The 25,449-nt window shown below is 46.2% G+C and overlaps 1 protein-coding gene across 2 annotated transcripts in view; it reads right to left on the bottom strand.

Moving 5' to 3' along the window:
• Positions 1–25,449, bottom strand: part of ZNRF3 (zinc and ring finger 3) — a 131,857-nt gene that overhangs the window by 40,229 nt on the left and 66,179 nt on the right. For both annotated transcript variants that reach the window (XM_059677010.1, XM_059677011.1), the window contains exon 2: positions 12,431–12,556. In XM_059677010.1, coding sequence (XP_059532993.1) covers positions 12,431–12,556 — 126 coding nt within the window. The remainder of the gene's footprint in view (positions 1–12,430; positions 12,557–25,449) is intronic.

The following is a 25,449-nucleotide window of genomic DNA, read 5'->3' as shown; positions in this document are numbered from 1 at the left end:
ACAAAAGTAGAGATTGGCAGCAAATTTACTGAAGAAGTATCTAATATGCTCTCTATGGTTCTGTAACCCCAAGGCAGAAATTAACATCTTAAGCTCCAAGCAAAGGGGCTAGGCTTGGCATCTAAAATGTAAGCTCTTCAAAGGATATTCACCTTTTAATTCCAGCATCATCATTTAGCAGCCCTCCAAGGTCATTAAACCACTAATGCTTTCTCTCCAGTCAGATGTGAGGTTTCATTCCTCTGCGTTACTCAACAAGCAAAAACAAACTTCAGATCTGGTGGGCAACTGCTCAGGCCTTCGTGGCCCTGGAGGAGTGAGCAGATGCCAGCCACCCTCACCACTCCAGCTCCTGGGACAGGAACAATGCCACCTGCCTCAATCCCATTCTCTACTGGCCCAAAGGACGGGTCTAGCTGAGAAAATCGCACGTGACCTCCAGGTCCCCCTACCTTCCCCAGTCCCAGTATTCTTCTTCCTTTCCCTTTCCCACCCCAAATGATGCCATCTCTTTATTCCTATAAGGGGCTGAGGTTTTGCTTGCTCTTTTCTTCAATTCCAGAAAGGCTCCCAAACTCTCTCACCAACCTATAATCCCAACATCCATTTTAATCTGCAAGGGGGCCGGTGAGGCTCATTGGCCAAGCGCGCGCCTAGGTGTGCCCGCTCTGCGCATAGCCACACGCTTTGCTGAAAGGTGATGTCTGTCCGTGAGGTTTCACAGCCTCACTCCGCAAAGGCCAGGTTTCCCTCCTGGCAGGCAAGGGTCAGAGGCCTGGCTCGGCAGAGCTGCTTACTGTGTGGCCGCCTGGGGCAGGCGGTGGCAGCGCTGGGAGGGGAGAGGTTCCCTTTGAAGCACATGGCGCGAACAGCTTCCCAGTGACCATGGAAACTGGCGCAGTGGGTTCCCAGCCTGAGAACCAGGGACAGCAGCCGTGATTCAAACACAAAACACACACAGGGTCTGAAAACCGGAGACAGGAGGGGCCGGGTGAGGGGCAGGCGCCCGGGCTGGCAGGAACTGAGCGGCTCCCTGGTAGGAAAATCCGGCCCATGAAGCCGCGCAGATTCACAGGGTTCCCTTTTCATTCCCGGGGCTTTCTGCTCGCTCCCGTCACTGCCCCTCGGGTCCTATTCAGCACCTCATCAGATCAGTAGAGCCGGGCTTTTGGCTGGCCTGCTGGCGGCAGGGCCTGGAACCAGGCGGGAGGTGATCAAAGGAGCCGCCAGGGCAGCCGCCACCCTCCTCCCCTCCTCCCCGCCCGCCGCCTGCGCCCGCCTGCTCACCCTCCTCACCCTCCTCGGAGGAGGCCCTGCCAAGGTGATCTAGTGGAAGCCACTGGGGGAGGGCGAGGAAGAGTGGCACTTTTATGTTGGCCTTTCTGTCGGAAGAGACACAAAGCACAGCTTGAAGGGAGACATGCCACTAGCAGGTCAGAACTCCCTCTTTCTGGGACGTCTCTGTTCTGAAACCAGGCAACGGAGAAGCCACCTAGTCTGGCCTGCTGGGGGTACGCTCGGATGCCAAGAGCCTAAGCCCAAAAGACTAGCATCCCTGTCTTAAGCTCCTTCCAGGTTCTCCTTCATAGCTGCCTGCCTCCAAACTCTCACACCAAGAAAGTGATCGGTGCTGTTGCGCCCCATTTCTCCAAGGTCCCAATGGAAAGAGAAGAAAGCTATCTGGAATTTTTCTTTTTCCGGCAAGGAAGAGGAAGTGATGTGATTAGAGTCTGCTAAGGAGGAAAGATCTTCCACGTACTGATGAGTACCTTTTCTCTCCGTCGGACGGAATCAAAGCCCAACAGTGTCCTGTTGGCACAGGGCCAGGGCCAGTGAGCGCATCGAGCCCACCCCTCAGCCCGGCCTCACTGCCGCCGGGGAGCAGGGCGGGCTCTGACCTTGACCAGCGCCTCTTGAAGAAGGCAGTGTTTGGACAGGCCTGTAATTCGAGAAGCCCATTAGGTGCGTTCTCCCTTTCTTACCTTTGTTGGGCTGCCAAAATATTTACTTGACTTCTTAACTCTAAATCTCTGAAACACACCTGCATTGCCTAAAACAGGCAATTTTCTTATTTTCTTGTATTCACAGAAGAGAGCCCAACCTCAGCAAAGATGACAATAGCACAGAGGGATAAGGAGGGTGGGGGCCTGGTAAGAGATGTGGCTTTATAGAATACAACCACTTCTTAAGAGGTGGGTGTATACTGTATTCGTCTCTTTTTTGGGGGGGTGGGGGGGAGAGGGGGGAGTTCGCAGGGCAGTGAGGACAGTTGAAAGCAATTCCACAGGTAATCTTTTTGCAAAACAAACTGATTCTATCTTGACCTTTGGAAGAATCCATTTCCAGGCCAAGTAAAAACTCTGTGTGGTAGCCAACTGCATTTATTTAACACAGTCATGATGTAAAAGCCACTGTCCTGTAATATCAGCAGAGTAAAGGCTATATCATAGGAAAAACGGGTGCTTAAACCACAAACAGTATTTGCAGGGTTTTAGGTGAACTTCAGATGATATAAATGACCAGAAATAACGGTAAAAAAATTTTTCCCCTTTCTCAGTGCTTCTGACATCATGAAAGTTGGGAAAACAGTCTCGGGTCTAGTAAGCCTGAAGCCACTGCACAACCATGTCCCCTTGCCACGTGCACCTATCAGCTCCCGTTTCTGCCAGGAGCTCCCTGAAGCACACACATGCCAAGCTGAGTGGCCCCAAGTCAGACTTCCCATCAGGCTGTGGTTTGTGGGCAGAACTCAACGAAAGGTCCCTGCATTGCCTGTTGGTGCTGTTCTTAGGAGCACAGCATCCTGGTAATGACCCTCACCGCCAAAGCCACCTAGACACCCTTCTGAGAAGAAGGGCCTGGCCATCAGTTGAGGGAATTCCTTTTAGCCAGGTGCTCATCAGCCAACCTTTGCAAGAAAAATTATTTTGGCTCTTTCAGATCTTGGCTGTTGTAAATAATGTTCCTATAAACACAGGGGTGCATATATTCTTTCTGATGGGTATTTCAGGATTCTTCGGGTATTATTCCCACAAGTGGGATGGCTGGGTCAAAAGGCAGTTCCATATTTAAATTTTTGAGGAAACCACATACTGTTTTCTACAGGGGCTGCACCAATCTACATTTCCACCAACAGTGCACTAGGGTTCCCTTGTCTCCACAACCCCGCCAGCACTTGTTGTTTGTCGATTTTACAGATGGTAGCCATTCTGGCAGGTGTGAGGTGATATCTCACTGTCGTTTTAATTTGCATCTCTCTAGTGATAACTGATGTTGAGCAATTTTTCATATGTCTACTGTCCATCTGAATATCCTCTTTTGAGAAGTGTCTACTCAGGTCCTTTGCCCATTTTTCAACTGAATTGTCTTCTTGGTGTTAAATTGCACAAGTTCTTTGTGTACTTTGGAAATTAACCCCTTATCAGATGTATCCTTGGCAAATATGTTCTCCCATACAGTGGACTCCCTGTGCAAATGCCCATCAGTAGATGAGTGGATTAAAAAGCTGTGGTACAGCCCTAGCCGGTTTGGCTAAGTGGATAGAACGTCGGCCTGCGGGACTAAAGGGTCCTGGGTTCGATTCCAGTCAAGGGCACATGCCTGAGTTACAGGCTCGAGCCCCAGTGGCTGACGTGCAGGAGGCAGCCAATCAATGATTCTCTCTCAATATTGATGTTTCTATCTCTCCCTCTCCCTTCCTCTCTGAAATCAATAAATATATATATATTTAAAAAGCTGGGGTACATTTACACTATGGAATACTATGCAGCTGTAAAAAAGAGGGAGCTCTTACCCTTTGGGACAGCATGGATGGACCTGGAGGTGGTTATGCTCAGTGAAATAAGCCAGTCAGAGAAAGACAAATACCTTTCATATTAGTTTAAAAAACACATTAATGCCGAAACCGGTTTGGCTCAGTGGATAGAGCGTCGGCCTGCGGACTGAAAGGTCCCAGGTTCGATTCCGGTCAGGGGCGTGTACCTGGGTTGCGGGCACATCCCCAGTGGGAGATGTGCAGGAGGCAGCTGATGGATGTTTCTCTCTCATCGATGTTTCTAACTCTCTATCTCTCTCCCTTCCTCTCTGTAAAAAATCAATAAAATATAAAAAAAAACAAAAAAAAACACATTAATGACAACAGTCAGTTAGCATTATTTTTGTGAAAAATGGTTCACTCTTACTTCACTGGTGGTAGGGTAAACTGAGGGAACTTTCCTACAAAGCAATTGATAACAGTTGACATCAAGAATCACAATAAAGTTCATATCCTTCGATTTTTAATTTCCTAAAAATATTACCATAGGGAATAATTCAAAAAAGAAAAAAACCCAGAAAGCCCAGCCTACATAAAGAAAGGTTTCAGTTTGGCTTATTTGTTAATATTGAACCCTGGGGGCAGTGGTCAAGTAAATTATTTGATTGTCATATTTTGCAGCCTTTCAATTATAGATTCTGAAATATCATCCAACTGGTAAAATGAGTGGCATATGTTATTAAGTTTCAAAAGGCAGAATAGGCCCTGGCTGGGCAGCTCAGTTGTTTAGAGAATCGTCCTGGTACGCCAAGGTTGCGGGGTTTGATCCCTGGTCAGGGCACATACAAGAATCAATCAATGAATGCGTAAATCAGAACAACAAATTGACCATTCTCTCTCTCTCTCTCTCTCTCTCTCTCTCTCTCTCTCTCTCTCTCTCTTCCTCTCTCTAAAATCAAAGTAGACATTTATACCTTCATAATAATTACATTAGGAATGTGGTCCAGGGAAGATGACTGGAAGGGTATAAACCAAATGGATATTACTTGGGTTAATGGTGTAGAATTAAAGGCGGTGTTTTCCTTCTGTTTTCAAATTCTCCATAATTAATTGTTTTGTGCAACAAATACTTACTGAGTGCCTGCTATATGTGTTAGGTACTGTTCTTGGTATTAGAAATGTAAGAATGGTGGTAAAAACTATTATATTGCTTATACACTTAAAAAAAGTGGGTATCCCTTTCAAATTAGGGGTTATAAAAATGTTAAGATTCCTATCAATTGAAACTTCTAAAAAAGGGAAAAAAGAAAATAACTCATTTAAAAAACAACAACCGACTATGTACAAATGAAAAAGAAAGCTTTTGGAGCTAAACACTTTGAAATTCTATTTCTAAAAAGCAAGCCAAGGTAACAAAAGTTCCTTGCACATTCCACATTCTTCTCCCTGAGGCTCATTTAAGAGTTGATACATTTGTGAAAACCTGTCAGCAACAGGTTAATGTGTACGAGTGAAGGCCAAGTGCCTTTGCACATCCCAAAAGATAGGTACTTTTTTTTTTTTTTTGACACATTCTTAAGGCTGACTGGAACGTTATTTTATCCAGCAGTGCTTAGGGCAATTGGAATGTGTTGAAGTGCTTTTATTATTTTTATGACTAGCAAAAATGATGGAGAATTTAAAGTATTTCAGTATCCCAAAGGAATGGTTTAGACGGCCTCAAACTTAAAACAGAGCACAAAAAGCATTAGTCAGAACACATAGCCCAAATGTCTGATTGGGAAAACAAGATCACCAAAGCAGAAGGGTACCTTTTATCAAATCAAATATGGGGCTTTTTGGAAAGGAAACAAATACAGAAGACAGAACAAGGAAAAGAAGTCACATGTGTCTGCAGTCGGAGAGGATCTTGTGACCAAGGACAGCACACGGGAACTTGCCGGTGTACCCATTCTTCCTGCTTCTGCACCCAGCGGGAATCTCAGCCCAGCCTGGGGGGGTGCCACTCTCACATGCAAGTGCAACTCAAGTCCTTTAAAAGGTGCTGTGGTCAACCCTCAGGTGCTCCAGGGGCTTGGTAGACAGAGAACCAATTAATGACACAGTTACTGTCAAGGCAGCCCCCAAAGTCTGAAATGCCCATGGACATGGCCAGAAACACACTCAAGGGACAGCCCACTGCTGCTCACTTGGGTTAATTCATGCACATGGCCAGGTGTGCGCAGGGCTCCTCTGTCTCAAACAGAGATAAGATGGAACTTCGGGGCTTGTCTTTAGGTATGAGATTCGAGACTGGTACTGTATGTATTACAATGACCTAATATGCCAGGTTCTAACTCCTTCCATATTTTAAAAAGGTCGCTCAAGGGAAGACAGGGCCATTAGCTACTTTTGGTGGGCTGTCCCCTAGCCTGTCACACCATGCCTCGTTTCCTGGACAGCCGCACTTGTGTCCCTTGCTCTGTTGAGAGCCTGGTTCAATCGGTGGGGACAATGGCCAGAAGGAATGTTGTGGGTCATGCTTCCCCCGGTCCAGAGAGGTGAGCCAGCAGCCTGTGCTCTGTCAGTTGGCAGACATTATTTGTTCTACTCACTCTATCTTCAAAATTCCCTTAAGTCTCTCAGTGGATTTCAAATAATGGTTTTGGTTAGCCTTTTATAGCTGAAAATGTCTCAGATCTAATAAAAATATTTTTTAAAAAAGCATTGTGCTAAATGTAGCTTTTTAACCAAGAGGTTCCTGGAAGATTTAGGTGCAGGAGAAAGGCATCTAATAAAAAGTTTGTGACTTCCAAATCAGACACATGGCCTTAGGAGAAAACTGGTATTCCCTACGGCTTTCCTTTTTCCATTTATATCATGCCAATCTTTTCCTCCTGATCTGATTTCTCCTGAGTTCCTTTCCTGCTTTCCTTTTTAACCAAATATGGGGAGCATTTACCCAAGTGCTCCTTAAAATAAATCTGAAGAGCCTTCCAAACTTCCTCTCCAACAAGAAATCCACCTCAGCTCACCTTAGAAAAAGGGGCTCCATCTGTTTAGCAGCAGTATGTTTACAGAGGGGGGGGAAATTGCTATTTATTGATTATCCACACATTCGTTCCAAGAACTTAACATACATTAATGATCACACTATCGTTACAGAGGGGGACAGAGAGAAATGAAAGCAAAGAGACTAACTGGCCCAAAGTTACCAAAACAGAAGAATTACCATTTGCATCTAGCCCCAAGATCTGGGCTCATTGCACTACTCACTGAAAACACGGACATGCTCTGACACTGATCATGCATTTCAACAGAATATATCACAAAGGATGCCACGAGCCTGCCATATACAGGAGGGCAGTGGGGCAGAGAAGGGAATAAAGGAGGAAAGAAGTGGGGTTTAAGGTTTCCTTAGGAAGATAAAACTTGTATGTCATGGTAAGACAGATTTTCTCAACCGGGACAGATAATTCTTTGTTGTGAGGGGCTGCTCTGTGTTGAGCAGTATCCCTGGCCTCTACCTACTAGATGCCAGTAGCACCCCCACCACCTCCTGGATATTTTTGTCTGAAGACCAAAAATGTCTCTCCAGACACTGCCAAATGTGTCCTGGGCCTGGGGGGCAGGAGACGGGGAGCAACACGCCACCCCTGCATTTCTATACCATTTTAAGTGAATAGTTCAGCAGCGTTAAGTGCATTCATACTGTTGTGCAACCACCACTACCATCCATCTCCAGAACTTTTTCATCTTCCTCAAATGAAATTTTATTCCCATTAAACACTAACTCCGCCCTCCCCAACACACAAGGCCCTGGCAGCCACCAGTCTCTTTTCTGTCTCTGTGGATTGACTCCTTAAGCAATGCCACTTTGGATGCTAAAAGAAACTGAGGAGTAGTGAGGTAGGTAGAGAGAAGGAAGAGAGGACGGTCAATAAGGGTTGCTACTTTATTCAATGCTTTCAGTTGTGCCCAAAACAACCACCAACACTTGACATGCACTAGCTCCTTTAGGTGCTGTTCTCATCAAAGAGGCAGAACCGTGCAGAGGGGTTAAGTGGCTGCCCGGGGTCACACAGCTTCAAGGGCCGGAAGTGAGGTTTTCGCTCAGGTTAGTTTGATGTCTAAGCCCAAGTGGTAACCATTACGTGTTCCCTTCTCCTCACAACCACCCTGAAAAAATAAAATAAAATTCCTCTGACTCTGCTTTCTGTCTTCCAGTCATTCTGGTTACCAGAGTCTTTATTCATTCTTTGGAAAGAAGTTACCAAGACATTTTGAGAGCTGGATGTGGGTTGATGAAGTGAAAATGAACATAAGGGTTCAATTCTCTGTCAACCCCTCATCCCTGGGTTTCCTGCTGCTCATCAGAAGAGCCAGGATTTCAAACCAGCTCGCCTGTCTATACATTTCACACTTGCCTAAATGGTGAAAACAGAAAAAGGCCAGATGAAGAGACTGGGGCGTCTTGAAGGCAAACACGAGGTGTCCTTGACAATGTCATTGACTTGGGCCTCATCAAAGCATTTAAAAGAACTGATGTCTGGGCCCCCTCTGTTCCTGAAAACATCCAGCAGCAAAAGGTAACCTGATCCTCCCCCTGTCCAACCAGCCTCGATGCCACGGCCAAGTGAGCATTTCCAAACTGGAGGGCCTCTAGGGCACCCGTGCTCCTGTCAGAAACCTTCAGTGGCTCCCAGCTACCGAGGGAGTGAGGCTCCTTAATCTAAAGACTCTTCTTTCCCCAGCAACTTTCGATGCCCCTTGTAGAACTTCTTGCTCCCTTTCTCTCTGCCCTGTTCCTGGAGAACATTCCCACATCTCACCCCGTCACACGAGCACCTCTCTGTATGATCCACCCGGCCCCTCCAGCCCGGTGGACTCACTTCTCTCTGTGCCAGGGATTGGCCCTCAGTCCAGGGCAGGAGGATCTGACTCCTCAGGGTACACTGATGAGGTAGTAGAAGAGTCTTTATCTCGGATCTCAGGTTAGCTACTTGGGAGATTTCAATCCTATGTTATGTAAACAGCATCTCTGGGACTCGATTTCTAAACTGCAAAATGGGAATGTGGACACAATCTCAGAGTTAGTCTGACAATGAAAGGAGACACACTGCATATAACACTCTTAGCTCGGGGCGAACAGCCAATCCATGATGGCTGCTTTCCCCCCCTCATCGGGCATTTACCCCGAAGCCAGGCTCTGTATTAAGTGCTCCGCAAACATCTTGCAGAACCCCCACCACAATGACAAAAGCCACATAAGCCCCAACGAGAAGAGTAAGGCCCGAGAGCTGAATGCCCTTCCCAAGGTCACTCAGCCAAAGCTGGATCTCTGAGACTTAAAACTCTGCCTTGTCTTTTCATGAGCTTCCTCACCGTCCTGGAGAGAGCCCGGTCCATACCTGGTGACTACCCTGTCTTTCAAAATCCTCCCTAAGACTCCAAAGTGGGGGTGTGAAGGTGTGTGGGGGGGGAAGATACTCTGCCTTGATTTATGAAATCTGGGCCAGTGGGCTTCGTTAGAAACTCCAGCAGATTTTGTGTGTTCCCTGCCAGGACTCTCCGCGAGGCTGGCGGGTCATAGAAACAGGCTCCCGCGCTTTGGGGGTGGTTTAAGAGTCTTACTTTCAATAGCAAGCTGCTTGGAAATGTCACTTTATTCTATTTCCATTTCCTAGGACTTAAATTGTCACAGGTAAAGAAGTCTGTCTTTCAATGCTGCAATTAGAATCTCCCCAAACTAGAATAGTAAGGGAAGGTTTTAAATATGATACAGAGGCTCAAAATATTAAAAGAGCAAGGAGCCTAGAACAGCCTCACCACATTCAGTGAAAAAGAGGCCCCAAAAAGCTAAGATTTGCCCCAGGCCTGGGGCGGGGCGGGGGGGGGGGAGCGGTCATGCTCACCCCAACTCTGCCTCCCTAGCTGATCCTACTGTCTGTCCCACCTCCTACAGAATCAAAAAGATGATGAGGAAGGGATCATAAATCATTTTTTTTTTCTCCTGAGTTTACAGTGTTCCTTTCTGAGGAGTTCAAAAGCACCCAGTAATAAACCAAGGTGATGAGTTTACGTCTTTTGCTTTTAAAATGAAACTTTATTTGAACTCCTGGAGAGGCATTTATGTGTTGTTGTTTTTTTAATTTAGGGCATTCCTCTCTTGTTCCAACTTTTCGCCTCATGGCATTTTCTGTGGGCGGGTGGGTGATGAGGGTGGGTGATGGGGGAGGGAGAGGGGTTTGTGCCCATTCTCCCTTCTATGGTTTTAACAAGTCTCAACATCCATGCAGAGAAGTCCCGCCCCCCGCCCCCACACTGACTTGGCTGTTTCTCCTTTTGTGCCTCTCTCCACTGCCCACCTCCTCGCCACAGCCACTAAGAGCAAAGAAATCACAGAAAGGCCGTGCCATCTGCAGGAGATCAGGCGGCCATTGAGGGCCACCTGGCTTTTCTTTACCCTGGTCGTCTCTTGCCACTGCCCTTGGGGGATCAGAAAAAGAAGCCACACAGTTAGCAAAGGTAATAAAGCTGAGAATAACTACACTTTCAGAAGAAGATGAAAAAGAGAATGAGAGAGAGGGAGGGAGAAAGAGAAAGGGAGAAATTAAGATGCCTGCCTTTTCGCACCTCCTACACCAATCCAGGTTTGAAACAAATGTGAAACTGTCTTGCCCAAGCATTTTTGCTAATGGTTTTACTCAGGTGTTAAGCCAAATTTCAGTAACTAACCACATGTAAATACCGTCTGGCCACCGTACAACCTTTCTAAAGAGAAACATGGTGTCTGTGTGGGGTGAGGGAGGCCTGTTGCTTGTAAGCAGGTAGAACCGCACGCTTAGCTTCTGGGTCCCTGCATTCAATAAATATTTGGTGAATGAATAAACCCAAGAAGTACTTAATGATTCGATATACATCTGGGTTTTTATTCCCTCTGGCTTCGCAGGCCAGCGGGCCAAACCTTACAAAACTCTCCGAGTAAAATCACTACAGGGTTGTTCTAGGTACAGGAGGAAACAATTGGAGGAGAAGGGGGTGTCCCTGGGAGTCCAGTTCCAAGCCATTTACAGACACAACAAACACGAAGGTGGAGTCCCACCAAACTGGGGCAAAGAAAATTACGACAAGCTGCTGAGACCCGCATAGCAGCAGCTCAAGTAGAGGAGAAAATATTCTATTCGGAGCACACTGCCTACAAGGAAAGCACTGTTCCTGCAGCCTTTGGATGTAGCTGGCATTCCTCCTAGGAAAACATTAAAATATTCTCAAGGGGGGGGGGGGGGTCACTGTTCTCCTAGCATCATTAAGCAGTTCTGGCCAACTATGTAAACTACCAAGTATCAGGGCCTGGGCCACCTAAAACACCTCAATTCAACTTTGTGAACTACAAACCAAACAGATAATTCTTGTGCCCCTGCTTGTTTGTTTTTCCCTATAAAGGGGCAAAAGAACTCGACAAGTGCTAACGCACTACTCAGAAGAGAGGTGGGAGGCAAAGATCACAGATGGGACCCATGAGACATTCCAGAAGAAATTGGTTGGGATATCTTTAAGGCAGGGAAAGGCGCCCTCCCAAGGATCCTGCATGGGTATGGAAGCCATCTCTTCTGCGTGGATCTCCCAAGAAATCCTCAGGAGCCCAGGAACCAGGACCCCCCCCCCCGTCCCCCCACTTCCCAGCTATCTCCCCTTAGGACCTAGAACAGCAGCTTCTGAGAATATAAAAAATATCCAGGCAATCACAATATCCTTAGGAGATACCACGCTTCCTCCAATCAAAATTCTAATAGCTTTCTCCAAACCTTTCCTTTGCACAAAATGATCCAGTCTAAAACAGGTTGTTACCTGTCATATTTTAAGATCACTGATGAATGGTTTTCCAAAATAAATTTATTTCTATCTTATACTGCAGTCAGAGGTAATGCTGATATATTCTTGGCTTTAAAAAAAAAGAGAGAGGCTTTTTTAGTCCTTCTAAATAGGATGACAACAGCCAATGGCAGGCAGCGAACATGTTTTGAGAGCTTATTCTGTGCTAGACACTTGCATCTCATCTCCCCTCCTAACCATCCTATGAGGTAAGTTCTAATACAGGAGCATAATTGCTGTCTGCCATTCTGAAACCAAAAAAGCTCTAAGACCCAAAAGTTTTTCCATAGCTTACTTGGCAGCAAAACTTAATGGACCTGAACTCATTTGGGAGGCGAAGCTGCCCTGACTTAACAACACGAGACTATTTAGAGTTTAGTTAACCCACTAATGTGACTATCCATAAAGTTTGCTACACAAATATGAATGTATATGACACCTTAATACCTTCCTAAAGCCTCAAAGTCTCAGAATTCTGAAACATCTGGCCCCAAGGATATAAGATCAGGTATGGTGACTCTCTATTATCAACCCATTTCACAGGAAGGAACTGAGAGTCCTTGAGGGGAACTGACTTGCCTAAGGCTACAAAGTGGACAAGAGGGGGAGCTGACGGGGGCTGGCCGTCTCCATCAGAGTCCGAGCTGGTAGTACCACGGTGGGCAGCCACGAGACATGTCTTAGTGCTCCACCCACTCGACGCCATCTGGGAAAGAGCACTGTGCCAGCAAGGATTTTCTCTGAACCAACTACTTTGAGGAATGGAGGAAATGGCAGCGTGGAGAACACCCATCAGAACGGGAGAGATTCAGAGGGACTTACCTTGCCCAGGACAGTGAGGCATGGTTTCGGGTCCAATTCTGGCTGTTCCAGCTTCACCACTCCCACCCAGCCATATTCATACAAGTCCTCTTCGTCATTGTTATTACATAGGCCCAGTGGGTGCATCTAGGAAACAAAAGGCAAAGAAAACTTCAATACACAAGCTGCAGGTATGATTGACGCACATTTCTCAGACGTGTATTTCTCAGACTCCACAGTCAAAAGTACCTCAAAACTTAAAATTAAATGGGGGGGCGGGCCCGCGCGCATTTTTCAACCCACGGGGAATCCTGTCTCAGCACGAGCTGAGCACTGGGGAGAAAACAACGGAGCCACTATAAATATACTTAGAGGCCCGATGCACGAAATTCGTGTAAGAGTAAGCCTTCCTTCCCCTGGCTGCTGGAACCCAGAACCTGGGCTTCCCGCCAGCCACTGGCAGGCACCCAGGACCCGGGCTTCCTTCCAGCCTGGCTTCATCCAGAATGTGGGCTGGAAGGACATCCGGAAGGACGTCCGGTCTAATTAGCATATTACGCTTTTATTATTATAGATTTTATGGATGCTTTCTCACTGTTTTGTACACAGTGGTCACCCAAGGTGGACACCACCCTATGGGATGTAGGGAAAAATAGCATAGCACCCATGCAAATGCCAATCTAATTTGCTGTGTGATACCGTAACATTGAGCAGCAGTTACAAAATGAGACTAGCTAGGTTAGTATCCAAGACTATTTGGCCTCTAGACCTTAACAGCGCAGCACTGACTTCAACTTCTGCAAGAGGAGCTGGAAACACATTCACGAATGTATGGAGAGACCACTAGAAACGTGGTAGAATCACCAGGAGAATGGACAGGCTGTTAAAAGGCTCTCCTGGTTCCTGGGAAACAGATTACATTCTTTAAAGCTTTTCCAGAATTTACAAAGCACAGAAATCAAAGATAGGTAGAGGAACATCGTCCAATTTTTGCTAGTAAAAGCACAGCCCACGGAAACCTGAAAACAGAACAATCCTAAGGTTTGCACTCAGAGATCTATCACTGAGTTGAATCAGGCCTTAGAATCCCTAATAACAAGTTGAGAAGACAAAATCCTCATAGATAAACATAATTAATCAAGACGTTAATGAGCCTAGTACAGTGCCAGGCTCCATAAATAACTGGGAAAAACCCACTGTGGCAGACAGAGTAATAGCCCCGATGTCCTAATCACGGCCTAATCCCTGTGAATGTTACCTTACGTGGCATCAGAGACTTTATATTTATAGATGTGAGTAAGTTTGAGGTGGGGATATTATCCGGGATTAACGGGGTGGGTTCAATGCAGTCACAAGGGTCCTTCATGGACACAGAGAGGAGATGGAGCGATGGGCTTTGAAGATGAAGGAGGGAGCCATGAGCCAAGGAATGTAGGCAGTGGACCTCCAGAAGCTGAAAAGGACAGGAAATGGGTCCTGCCTAGAGCTTCCGGAAGGAACATTGCCCTGCCAACCCATTTTTTACTTTGGACCTCCGGAACAGCAAGAGAATAAATTTGTGTTGCTTTAAACCACTAAGTTGTAGTAACTTGTTATAGCAGCAGATAGGAAGGTAATATACCCTCCTTAACCCCCACTCCTTTTACAGATGAGAATATAAGTTCAGGATAAGTCGTTTCGCCAAGACAACACAGCCAGAAGACAGCTGTACCCAGAGGTGACCTGGCTCTTGGATTCACGGTCCAGAGCCTTCCCACTTTACCTGTTTAACTTAACTGTCCCTTCCTCTGAGCGCTGGTCATCTCACTGGGGAGAAAAGGCTAAGAAATAACATCTTCATTTTAAAAAGTTGCCCACCAGCTCTAAATCCTGTGGCGTCAGAGTGCCGCATGAGCTTAGTGCGGGAAGCAAGGGTTGCTAGAATGTTCGGGGAGGCTTTGTGCAGCTGCTGAGCCTTGCTTGAGCTGAACTTCCAAGGGAGAGTTGACTGGTCAGGGAAAAATGAGAGACGGCAGGCGGTCACTCCAAGCCCGGGGCGGAGAAGCTAAGGGCTTGAGGACGAAGAGAAATGAGAGCAGCTGGATGAGTATGGAAGGCCACAGTCTACACCAGACAGGAAAGAGATGGGCTAGGCGACTACATACGAATTTAAACACCAAGACAATAGCATCGATTCTTCAGTAGAAAAATGGCACATGGAAAATAGCATATTTTAGGCAGATGGTGACACACCTCTGGCAGCACTGTCCTTGGACTCCAGAGGCATCGATGAGGGGAGGGCTGGCGAGTGCAGCTCAGAGAAGAAAGATCCTGGGCAATTCAATGGAACAACAAGGAGGAGGAGGAGGCAGATGAGCACAGGGTGCTACAAGGGGTGTCCAACTGCTGTCTGTACGAGCCGTGGGGCCTCCAGTTTCTGCATGAGTCCTGAGGCGTAAAGAGCGTGCCCAAAGGACCAATGAGGGTTCTGCATGCGGTGGATGGCACCGCCTTCCCACAAGCTGCCCCCGAAGAACCAGCCCACTCTAGAATGTTCACAGGTTATTAAGGGATGAGCAGCTTGAAATGTAGACCTCACAGTGGAGAGAGGGTGGGTGAGGGTGATAAGCGAATCGTACCCACAGCTCAGTCACCCCTGCCCTCCAGGAAAGGTCTCTGAGCCGGACTCAAGTCAGCTTCCTGAAACCGTAGGTCAAGTCGTGTCCATGGCAACCATCCACACTGTTGACCCTTTTCTACAGTATTCCATGATATTTGAGGCCTGGCCACGTGATTTGGAGGTTTCCAGATGGATAGTTGCATTTTGTTACTTACACATGTATGGGGTTTGGCCAGTACTCAAGAGCTGGGTTGGGGGAGCAGAGATATCATGCACTCTATGACCTTGTATTTATATCAAAGAAGCCAGACACAAAAGATCATGTATTATATGATTTCACTGCTATGAAATATCCAGAATAGACAAATCCAGCAAGTTAGTGTTTGTTGGGGTGGGGGTGGGGGTGGGGTTGCTGGGATGGGGAGGAAGGACTGCTTTGGGGTGAAATCAGTTGATGATGATGGTTGCAGAACACTGCTGATGTACTCAATGCCTCTGCACTGTATACCTTAAAATGGTTGAAATGGTGAATTTTAGATCAATTTTACCATAATAAAAAAGGTTGTACAAAGTGCCCCTAGAGTTTCCTCAGAGATGAGTGCCCTCAGTGGAGGGCGATGTGGTTTCCCCCTTCCAGACAGAGCCTAAGCCGATTACCGCAGCCCTTCTGGAGATGGGCTCCTGCAGAAGGCTAGCCCTGTAAGATGAAAAACAGGTTCCTGTATGAGTACAGAACTTGAGAAAGACTTCATAGGGACTCAGGATTCACATTTATAAATTAAAGGTCTGCAGAGGCCTAAGGTTTAAAAAAACAAAAGGTTTTTAACCTTTATTAAAACGAGCATTTCCTACCCTTTGATTATAAGCCCATTTGGTGTTTAATATGGTCACACTGTTTCACCGCACAGGCTTTGGGAAATGCATACACGCATGACAGAATAAACCTAAAGCAACTATGACTCAGATGCCGAACACCCATGACACAAAGGATAAGGGATATAGTGAGTGAGCCGAGGGACAGCCGAGGCTGGGAGGGGGGCAGGATGTGGAGAAGGGAGAGGAGGAGGAGGAGGAGGATCAGGAACAGAACCTAAGGGCGGCAGAAGCAGAAGGCAAAGCCGAGAACTGGCACTTTCAAGCCATAGTGAGGAGGAAGTGGGTCTGACCAGGTCGGAGGCTTATGCTGTGGAAAGCAAAACCCAGGGTCACATTCAAGAGCGTGTCCCTGGGTATACAGAAACCTGAACGCCGTAAGCCTCAAGCTCACCTACTGGTCCCCTCAGGTCTAGCAGGCCTGGTGCCCTGGCTGCACTTCATGGCGGGCCCTCTGCCCTCCTCAGCAGTCTCGCCCTCCATTCTCCTCCAAGACGACCCTATCAAATCTTCCACTGACACTGGGGTGACTGTTAGCAGCTCAAAATGTCAGTCCTGTCAAGGGTGTTGACTTCTGAGCAGAGATCAAAGGCTTAAAAACCAAAAGGAATTTTTCTAAAGTGCCAGTGGGTGTGATTGATTGGCGTTGGTTGTTTATTTTCCCATGGAGGGCAAAGAGGCCACCAAAATAAAATCACATCTCAGGGATCGAAACTCCACCTCACACTCTCCACTCTGGAGTTCCTTCTCTCCCGAGTTCCTTATTCCAGTTTCCATGCCCAGGTGCCCAAACTACTGGTCCTGTTAATGTCATCTCAACTACGTTTTAAGTGTAACTGACCTCTTCACTCATGCGCCAAATATCGAATAATTCAGGTCTCTGTCAGCTCGCCCTGATGGCAATATCAGCTTCTGGAACTGCCCACCACCCCAGGCCGCCAACCATTTACACCCTGGAGTTCTCTTTTCCCAAGGGCTCCAAGTTATGAGTGTATCAGAATGTTTATAGGGAAGCACAAGTAGCCATAACATGAAAACATTCCTTTGTGAACTGATCTGCCTCAAAGGATGGAATAGTCGAGGCAAAGTCATAAAATGCAAATGGATAAAAACCAATCTGGGGAAAATGAAGAAGGGGATGGCTTTCCTGTTAACTGAGCATCTACTATGCTACTGTATTTATATATTGTATTTAATCCTTTTCGTAGCCTCTTACACACCGTTGGGACATCCGATGATATAATGACTAGACCAAGTAAATAAGCTGCAAACTAGAATTGCAAATCAGCCACTGATGCAGAATGGAATGGAGCCCACAAAAGTCCTATTAGTCAAAAACAGGATTCTACTCAAAGCCGATGGCAACCAGTCTAGTGAAGGATTAAAGAAGAAGGAGTTTCCACTGGGAATGGTCAAAGGATTAAGACAGAACTTTGGAAAAAGTGAGAGTCCTCGAATATTTTTGGAAAAATGACTTTCGATGATCCTGTAACTGAAGTCAAACACAAGAAGGAGGCCACATCCATACTCCCATACAATTTTGCTGAAAATATCCCAACACTGCCGAAATGGGGTTCACTCTTCGTTTATTCTCAGAAATCAGTACAAAGCAATTATACTTTAACTTATTAAATTAAAATGTAAACTATCGTTTTCAGTTTCATTTTTCAAGGTAAAGCCCTAATCAAACTTTCCCCCCACTACTTACTAAGAAATATTAGCCCCTAATTTAAAAAGATCCCGAAGTCCTTTTCTGGAAAATTATCATACAGATAGATAATGAGGACTTCCTACGTATGGAATGCATATACTCTCCTGAAGATTCAATTAGATATTGCTTTCACACGGTCACGCCCAGCAGTTGTTACATAAAAACCAGATAGTTAATTCATACATGTTGACATCAGCCGATGACATACAGGCAGTGACTACATATAAGATCTGTGTGCACTTCTGAATATGTAATCATTCCAAATGAACCTTAGGGTACTTCCATGAATGATGTTCAAGCATGTTAACTGTGAAATTAATGTGGTACATGATGAGCACTTAAAAATTATAGGTATTTGACCTTATTTCCTTAAAACGTTTGACTGTATGGGGTTTACCTGATCAGATGTTTGAAATTTAAGAAGTTTTTGTCTTAATATTTTTTAAGAAGGTTAAAACTGGTTGAACTGTGTATAAGAACTCAGGGACGTCAAAAAGAACTACTCATGAAAATAGAAAGGAAAATCAAATAAACTCGAAAATCTAGGATGGAATTTGAGAAAGACTCCACTGGACAGAGAACACTGAAGAAAGGGAAGGACGCCTGGAAATGAGAAGACAAGCAGAATCCCGGGACAGATCCACAGAACAACACAAGTACTTAACGAGAAACAATGAAAGGGCCAGGCTGTAACAGGAAAAAATGCCCTGTGTTCTATCTTTGGCCTTATGCTATCAGAACTCTGAGATGCTCAATGTCCCTGCCTAAGTCAATGGAAGGGAAATGCCCAGTGGGCTCTCTATCAGGAGGTTTGACACTATCGTGAAGCTGAGGCTCCTACTCTCTTCCTCTGTGATTTTGTTCCAAGGAGTGTTCCAGAATGAAAAGAGTAAGAGATGTGGAATCATACAACTTTGTGCTTAAAACTCCTGCCTCTGATGAGGCACATCTCCTTGGGCAGATGATTCAGTTTCTATAAACCTTGATTTTCCCATCTGTCAAACAGGGACCATAGTATCTGACTCAACAGGGTGCTGCTGTGAGGATTAAATGCGATAACATATATAATCATAGTAGCGCAGCAGACGCTCAATCAGTGGGAAAGCCTTCTCCTCCTTCACTTTCTCTAGACTTGTCACGTTTGCTTTTCTTTATGGCTTTGCCTAGAATACTCTGTCCTTCGAGACCAGTTTAAATGTCACTCCTTCTATGGAGCTTTCTTGAATGCACCAATATAGCTAGTTGTTTCCACCACGATGTCCCCAGAGGCTCTGTCTGCTGCTTACCACAGTTATTTCAGCCTCCCCTCGAAGATGGGCACCTGCTTCTAGAACAGCGGTTCTCAACCTGTGGGTCGCGACCCCTTTGGGGGTCGAACAACCCTTTCACAGGGGTCGCCTAAGACCGCCTAAACACATATATAATGACATATTGTTTTTGTGATGAATCACTATGCTTTAATGATGTTCCATTTGTAACAATGAAATTGGGGGTCACCACAACATGAGGAACTGTGTTAAAGGGTCGCGGCATTAGGAAGGTTGAGAACCACTGTTCTAGAAGGACAGTGTTTCTCAGAGGTCCCCTTATAGCCCACCCAGAGCCTTATGCCCAGAGCCTTACGCCCAACAGTTGCTCAGTGAATGACTGCTGGGTGAGCAGCCTTTAGCCTGGAGGCAGGCCTGCTGCCCTGCCCCGTGCTTTGTTTTTGGTAAGCCACTCAGATCTCTGCTCAGCTAAATGAGGAATCAGGGTAAACAGGTCAAGATTAATTAAACTGCTGCATGAACTTCAAAAGACCCAGCTCTTATAGTCATTGATGACGGGAGTCACCAAAGACATTCCTGAGACAAAAAAAAAAAAAAAAAAAAGACTTATTGGCGATGGCACAGGAGCAAAGGCAAGCAGAGAGAGGCAGCTTATGCCTGCTACATGCAGAGGACACCGCTAGGCTGCCTGTACTCAGGCCGGCTCATGACAGCCCTTTATAAGGGCAGTGGAGACGGGGGCGGTGGGGGGGGGGGGGGAGGGTGGAAATAGAGGATGTCCCGAACTAAAATGCAAAACCTCAAAATTTCCCTCCAATGTCTGATCTTGGAAGCTGCTGTTGGCTTCAGAAAAACCAACAACAAGAGAATAAACCAAAGACGAGGCAGGCATGGGACCCAGGGCACAGGAAATCCAACAAAGAAGAGCCATAGAGGGAATTCCCAGGAGGTAGGCCATGGGAATCCCAGGGACGGCTACACAACCATCTTCTGGGTGACCAGTCCCGATGGGACCACAGCAATCAGGGCTGCAGGAGAGGCAAAACCAACCAACCAACCAACCAACAACAATAACCTGAGTCATTACCCAGTGGGTTTTACAGTTCTGAGAAGAATATTACGGTCCTGAACAAGAACGTGAAATGTGATAGTTACATAGCAAGGAGCTGCTAGGGCAAAACGCTAACAACAAGCAGTGCATATACCTGGCATCTGTGCCAGGTACCGAACATCTGGTTTTATGTGGATGAACGTGGACCGACTTCAGATTTCTCTGCGCCCAAAGAGGTCAACGCTCACAGTTTCAACCGTTTTCCTAATGGACCAAAAAAAAAAAAAAAAAAAAAAAAAAAAAAAAAAAAAAATCCACGGGAATTTCAAAGCCAAAGGACTATGTCAGACAAGGTTAAATATCTGAAGAAACAGAGCTATGTTCCCTTGAGTACGGGACATCAAGCCAAGCTTTGAAACCAAGACCAGCTCTTTAAGAAGCTTTCAGGACGAAATCCTTGAGATATACTGGTGCACTTTCCACATGTCTGAAAGGGCAGAACTGAAACCCAGGCTGGGAGTGCTCTTATCCAAGGTTACAATATCTCTACACTCCACTGCACGTTTAAAATAACTTCAAAAGGGCCGCCTGCTTCTAAGTGGGTTACTGTTACACAAGGAGCCAAACACAGAACTAATAGGAGGAGAGACATTTCACTCTGTAATATTATCTCATCCAAAAATTCCTGGGGATTTAAAAGGGAAACTTCCTTCCTTTTGTCCCTTTGCCGCTGTTGGCCGGGGTAGGGTGTCGCTATGGTACAGGGTTTCACATGAAACAACAGTCCCAGACCTTAAAAGGTGTGGTGGCTCGAACCAAGACGTGTCATTTATGTGAAGGAATGGAAAAGGGTCGCTCCACCCATTTTTCTCTTGAATCATAGGGGTTATTTTTTTCTTTCTTCTAGGCACAAAGAAACAGACAACTCTTTTGCTCCTTGAACAAACAGCCTGAACGTTTTTCTGGATCCCGAATCCGGAAGTACCTGAATGCGGTTTCCTCCCCTGTCATCATAGCCGGTGGGGGCAGACACTGCCCCAGACCCAGAAAAGGGGCTGGATGCGGTAGCTGTTTGCTGGAAACATCCGAATGGGAATTGCCTGGGGATTAAACCAGCATTTCTTTGCAGAGGGCTCTGGTTTTCAGGACACTAAGCTGGACTCTCCCACAGTGGGTGTCACCTTTTAGAGAAAAGCCAAGAACAGCTTCCATCCTATTTGGTTCCTCTGTATCAAAGGAAAAACCAAGAAGCTGCCTGTCAGAACCTGGGTATATCAGCAAGTATTTCAAATCCACCTTCTCACTTGACCATCTCCCATCCCCTGGAACTTCATTTTTGCCAGATAGTTACATGGGAACTTGGATTTGGCCCTGTGTGTATCTCATGTCTGACTTTAAGAAACCTTCACTTAGAACTTCCATTTCCAATTTTAAATAGGTTAGGAGATGTTTCATAGGTTAGTTTTCATTTGTTTGTTTGTGGGGTTTTTTTGGGGGGGGGATCTAATAGACTATAGAAAAGTGTCTGAAAGCATTAAGCAAAATTTGATTCTAAATCCATTCTTAAAGTGACTCATATGGCTACCAGATGACAAGTATTGATTTGTACATAGATTTTCACTGACATAGTTTCACTACAAATTGCAAGGCAACTTAATAAAGGACACTTGATTATTCTTGTTTCTAAAAGGTGAGAGCTAGGTTCTTACACACACCAATGAGTTATTAAATTAAGAAGAAATATGTTGGAGGGGAAAGGGTAAAAGTGGAATCCTCACTCTTCCAGATTTAAAAAAGAATACCATAAAACAACCAGTCCATAAAACTACATGGTGCTGGTCTGAAACCAGAAAAATACAACAAGTGGAAGAGAAATTCCAAAAAAATAAATTTCCATTTTTATATGCTCTTAGGATGACACAAACCAGGACTAACATATGGATAGCTAAAGGATTCATTGAATACATTCTGTTGGGACAGGTGGTTAGCATTGCAGAGAAAAGATCAGTCTGGCCATCCATAAGTTGTTCTGAGAAATGATGAGGCAACAGGAGTTGAGGATTCTTGTAGGTCGATTATCATGCTCGATAGCAACAAAAGGCATAATAAGAACAGTGTTTTTTTAAAACTTCTTCCGGGGATCAGTCACAGAAAAGAATAAGACATATAAATAAATAGTTTACAGTAAGGAAACAGACAAACCATCAGCCTTGCTGCTGATTAAAACACAGCAAGATCACCAAAGTAAACCAACTGCCAACCCCGCTGCGGACGGCTGCCGGGAAAGGTGCCTGTGAGCACACCTGGCCGGGCTGCAAAGAGGCTCAATTTGGGTGGAACTGGTCAGGCAACATGGGACAAAGCCCAAGATGCTTAGGGCCTCCTTTCCCCAATAATTCCGTTTTTAGAACAGATTCTGAGGAAGTCACCTAAAACAAAGAAGAAACTTGATACGATAAAATCTTAAGCAGTCTTCTTCCAAACCATAGAAACTTAGAAAGAAAAATGCCAAAAACGATATAAGTCAATGTACATAATTTATGGGATATATAATCACAAGAAGATAATGAAGACAGCACTGCATAAAAAGTAACATCCACATGAAATGTAGAGAAAAGTTTATGTGTGAAACAATACCTATTTTAAAATATCATTTGCAGATGGGCGAGAACTGAAAGAAGCGAGGAATTTGAAAAAGTTAATGGGGTTAGAGAAGTAAGGATCGTGGGAGATTTTCTTTTGCGGATTCCTGTTTTCATTCAAGCCAACATTTGCTGAGCCTGAGTTAGACACTGGATAAGCAAAGGTAATTAAGGCCTGAGTCTTCCCTTGTTGAATTGTTGTTTGATCAAGATTTGGAAAATAAATTCTAAAATGTATGTGCCTTTGCGGACACAACAGGGGACTGAAATTTGAAGGTCACCGGGGCTTTTTCCTACAAATCAGCTCTATGCATAACACAACTGGAAAGTAACAAACGGCAGTTCTAGGTGGAAACATGCCTGCTCAAACAGATGTGCTCCTTTCCCACAACACATCTGTAACCGGCGTCCACCAGGGCTGAGCAAGCGCACCGCCGAGAAAGCTCTCCGTCGGAGCTGGAAAGCCAGGCGCCAGGCGCATGTGCCAGATGCGACAGCAAGTACAGGCTTCCTGCACGGGCTCGGCAAGAAAACACAGGAGAAAGGTCTACAGCAGCACAGGGTGGAATCAACAATGAATACGATTTTAATTGACGATGGCAGCAGTTTCGCTCTGGTTACCCTAACCCTCTGAGGACCACCTAATCATAGAAAGACTTTATGAGGCTACACCATAATTTCATTTCTTCCGCACATACAAAACAGACCTACAGAAACACTCCAAACAGAACGCAGCCCCGGGGTTCAGTTTCTTCATCCATAAAATCGAGATGGCGCCTGCACCACCTGAGTGAGGGGGCACAAGGCAACGAACTTAATGAGAAAGAGGGGTAGATAGACTGGGGCAGACAGCCTAAGAGGGGCAGGGCTCCAGCTGGGGGCCCAATGCCACCAGGAATAGAGTAAAAACTGAACTAGCCCGTTCAACATCCCCAAGGCCATGTAATCAAGCAAGAAGCCCATCATAATGAAGGTGGGAAAGGAGGACACGGTGATGATAATCCAGAGAGGGCGAGAACTGCCAGGGGGGGAAGGGCTCCTTGGGTTCCTTGAGGACGCACCAGCTACACCCACGGGCTACAGATTCACCCCATCCCATCCCTGCTTTTTCTGTAATTGCCCTGGTGAGCTTCCAAGCCAGAGCGCTTCAGGAAGGGACACTTGATGAAAATCGCCTGATTAAATATTCTTGCGTAGCCCGTTAATAGCAGGGGAAGCGGGGAGCGGGAGGGGAGAAAACCACAGGCCCAAGCATTAAAAGCGATAAATTATATGCTGGGCTGTGCCACCCTGTATGACCTTGGGCAAGTCGCATGAGGGCCCCATTCTCTCTGATCCTGAGGAGCAGGGGGAATGCCTGCCACCTGCCTACCCCATGGGGGTTTGGGGAGGATTAATGAGATGATGTCTGAGCTCTGCTTCAGGCTCCTTGGAGACAGTCACTGTATGTCAGGAATTACGGGCAGGAGCTAGACAGCTTCTTGCCCATTCCTCACCTCATTAAGCTACCTGGACTTTATTACGTCTGCTATGAAAGTTCTTGCTCAAAGGAGAGCGGGCTGGGGCGGTCACAACCCAGGCTGGGTCTGGCCTGGCCGACCTAGTTGTAGCCACTCCTTAAACCCACACTTGTCAACAAGAGGGCACCTGGGAAGTTTAGCACAGTGCCCGACATTTGATGCCAGAGATGAATGACTAAAAACGTCCTCTGGACTTTTCGTTTATAATTGAGATCTTTTGTTTCGTGTTACCATTCCCCACTCCCACCCCCACCTCTAACATTCTAGGGCAGTGGTCGGCAAACTGCAGCTCAGCAAACTGCGGCTCGAGAGCCACATGCGGCTCTTTGGCCCCTTGAGTGTGGCTCTTCCACAAAATACCACATGCGGGAGCGCACGTACAGTGCGATTGAAACTTCGTGGCCCATGCGCAGAAGTCGGTATTTTGTGGAAGAGCCACACTCAAGGGGCCAAAGAGCCGCATGTGGCTCTCGAGCCGCAGTTTGCTGACCACAGTTCTCGGGCACTAGGGTGGTGTGGGTACACAGGGGACAAACTCCTGGAGTCTTCAGCTACTCAGTTCTTAGGTGTCAGACTATGGTGATGGACAGGTTTTTGCTGTGTCTAACTTCAAAGAAACCAGGTGGGTCTCAGTTCACCTACAAAGAAACCTATATTTACGGCGTTCCTAAGTGAAGGCAAGGCCATGTTGTGTGAGTGTATATAATAGATACAAAAACTATACTCGATGTGGGTCTCCATCTTCAAGGTCTTTATTCAGTTGGGTGAACTTGACATTTATTCCTAGAAAGCTTACTAGCCTTGGTATATCCCAAGAGAGAAGTCAGAAAAGGGGGCCCAAGAGCTTCAGGTCAAAAGATGAGAGACCGTGTGCCTGTGGGCCAGAGAGGAGAGGGGAACAGCGTGGCCATGCCACCCTCACAGGCATCCACACGGGCCATGCAGGCAAAGGTTTGGACAAACGTGATTCTTGGTGAACAGAAAAGGACTTGAGGGAAGGCCAGATCTTGAGATGCACTTCAAGGCCATCTCCCTCTCGCCTCCCCGTCCCACCTGGGAGGCCGTCCTGAGAAGTTTCTCATCATCTCCCGGGTTCTGATGAGGAGGAAGCTTCTGTCCCACCCTCTCAGAAGAGCTTAGCCATCACCTAGCAGCAGGGCATCCCGCAATTCACACTGCAACCATCTGGCCCCTCCTGCTTCAGTGTCACACTTTCTTGGTGTGTGGGGCAAAGACCCCAGGGATCTGGCACCTTCGGCTACTCTCCCTTTTACGTCTATGTAAGTAATGCGTTGTCTGAATCTAAAAGTGGCTCACATACCTTTACCTGCTGCATCGCTCAGGCCCTGGCCTTGGCCTTAGTTTACCTTGTCATG

This window comes from Myotis daubentonii, chromosome 19 (genome assembly GCF_963259705.1).
Source record: "Myotis daubentonii chromosome 19, mMyoDau2.1, whole genome shotgun sequence".
NCBI classification, from domain to species: Eukaryota; Metazoa; Chordata; class Mammalia; order Chiroptera; family Vespertilionidae; genus Myotis; species Myotis daubentonii.
Note: the sequence above shows the minus strand (reverse complement) of the source record. Positions and strands in the feature narration are given on the sequence as shown.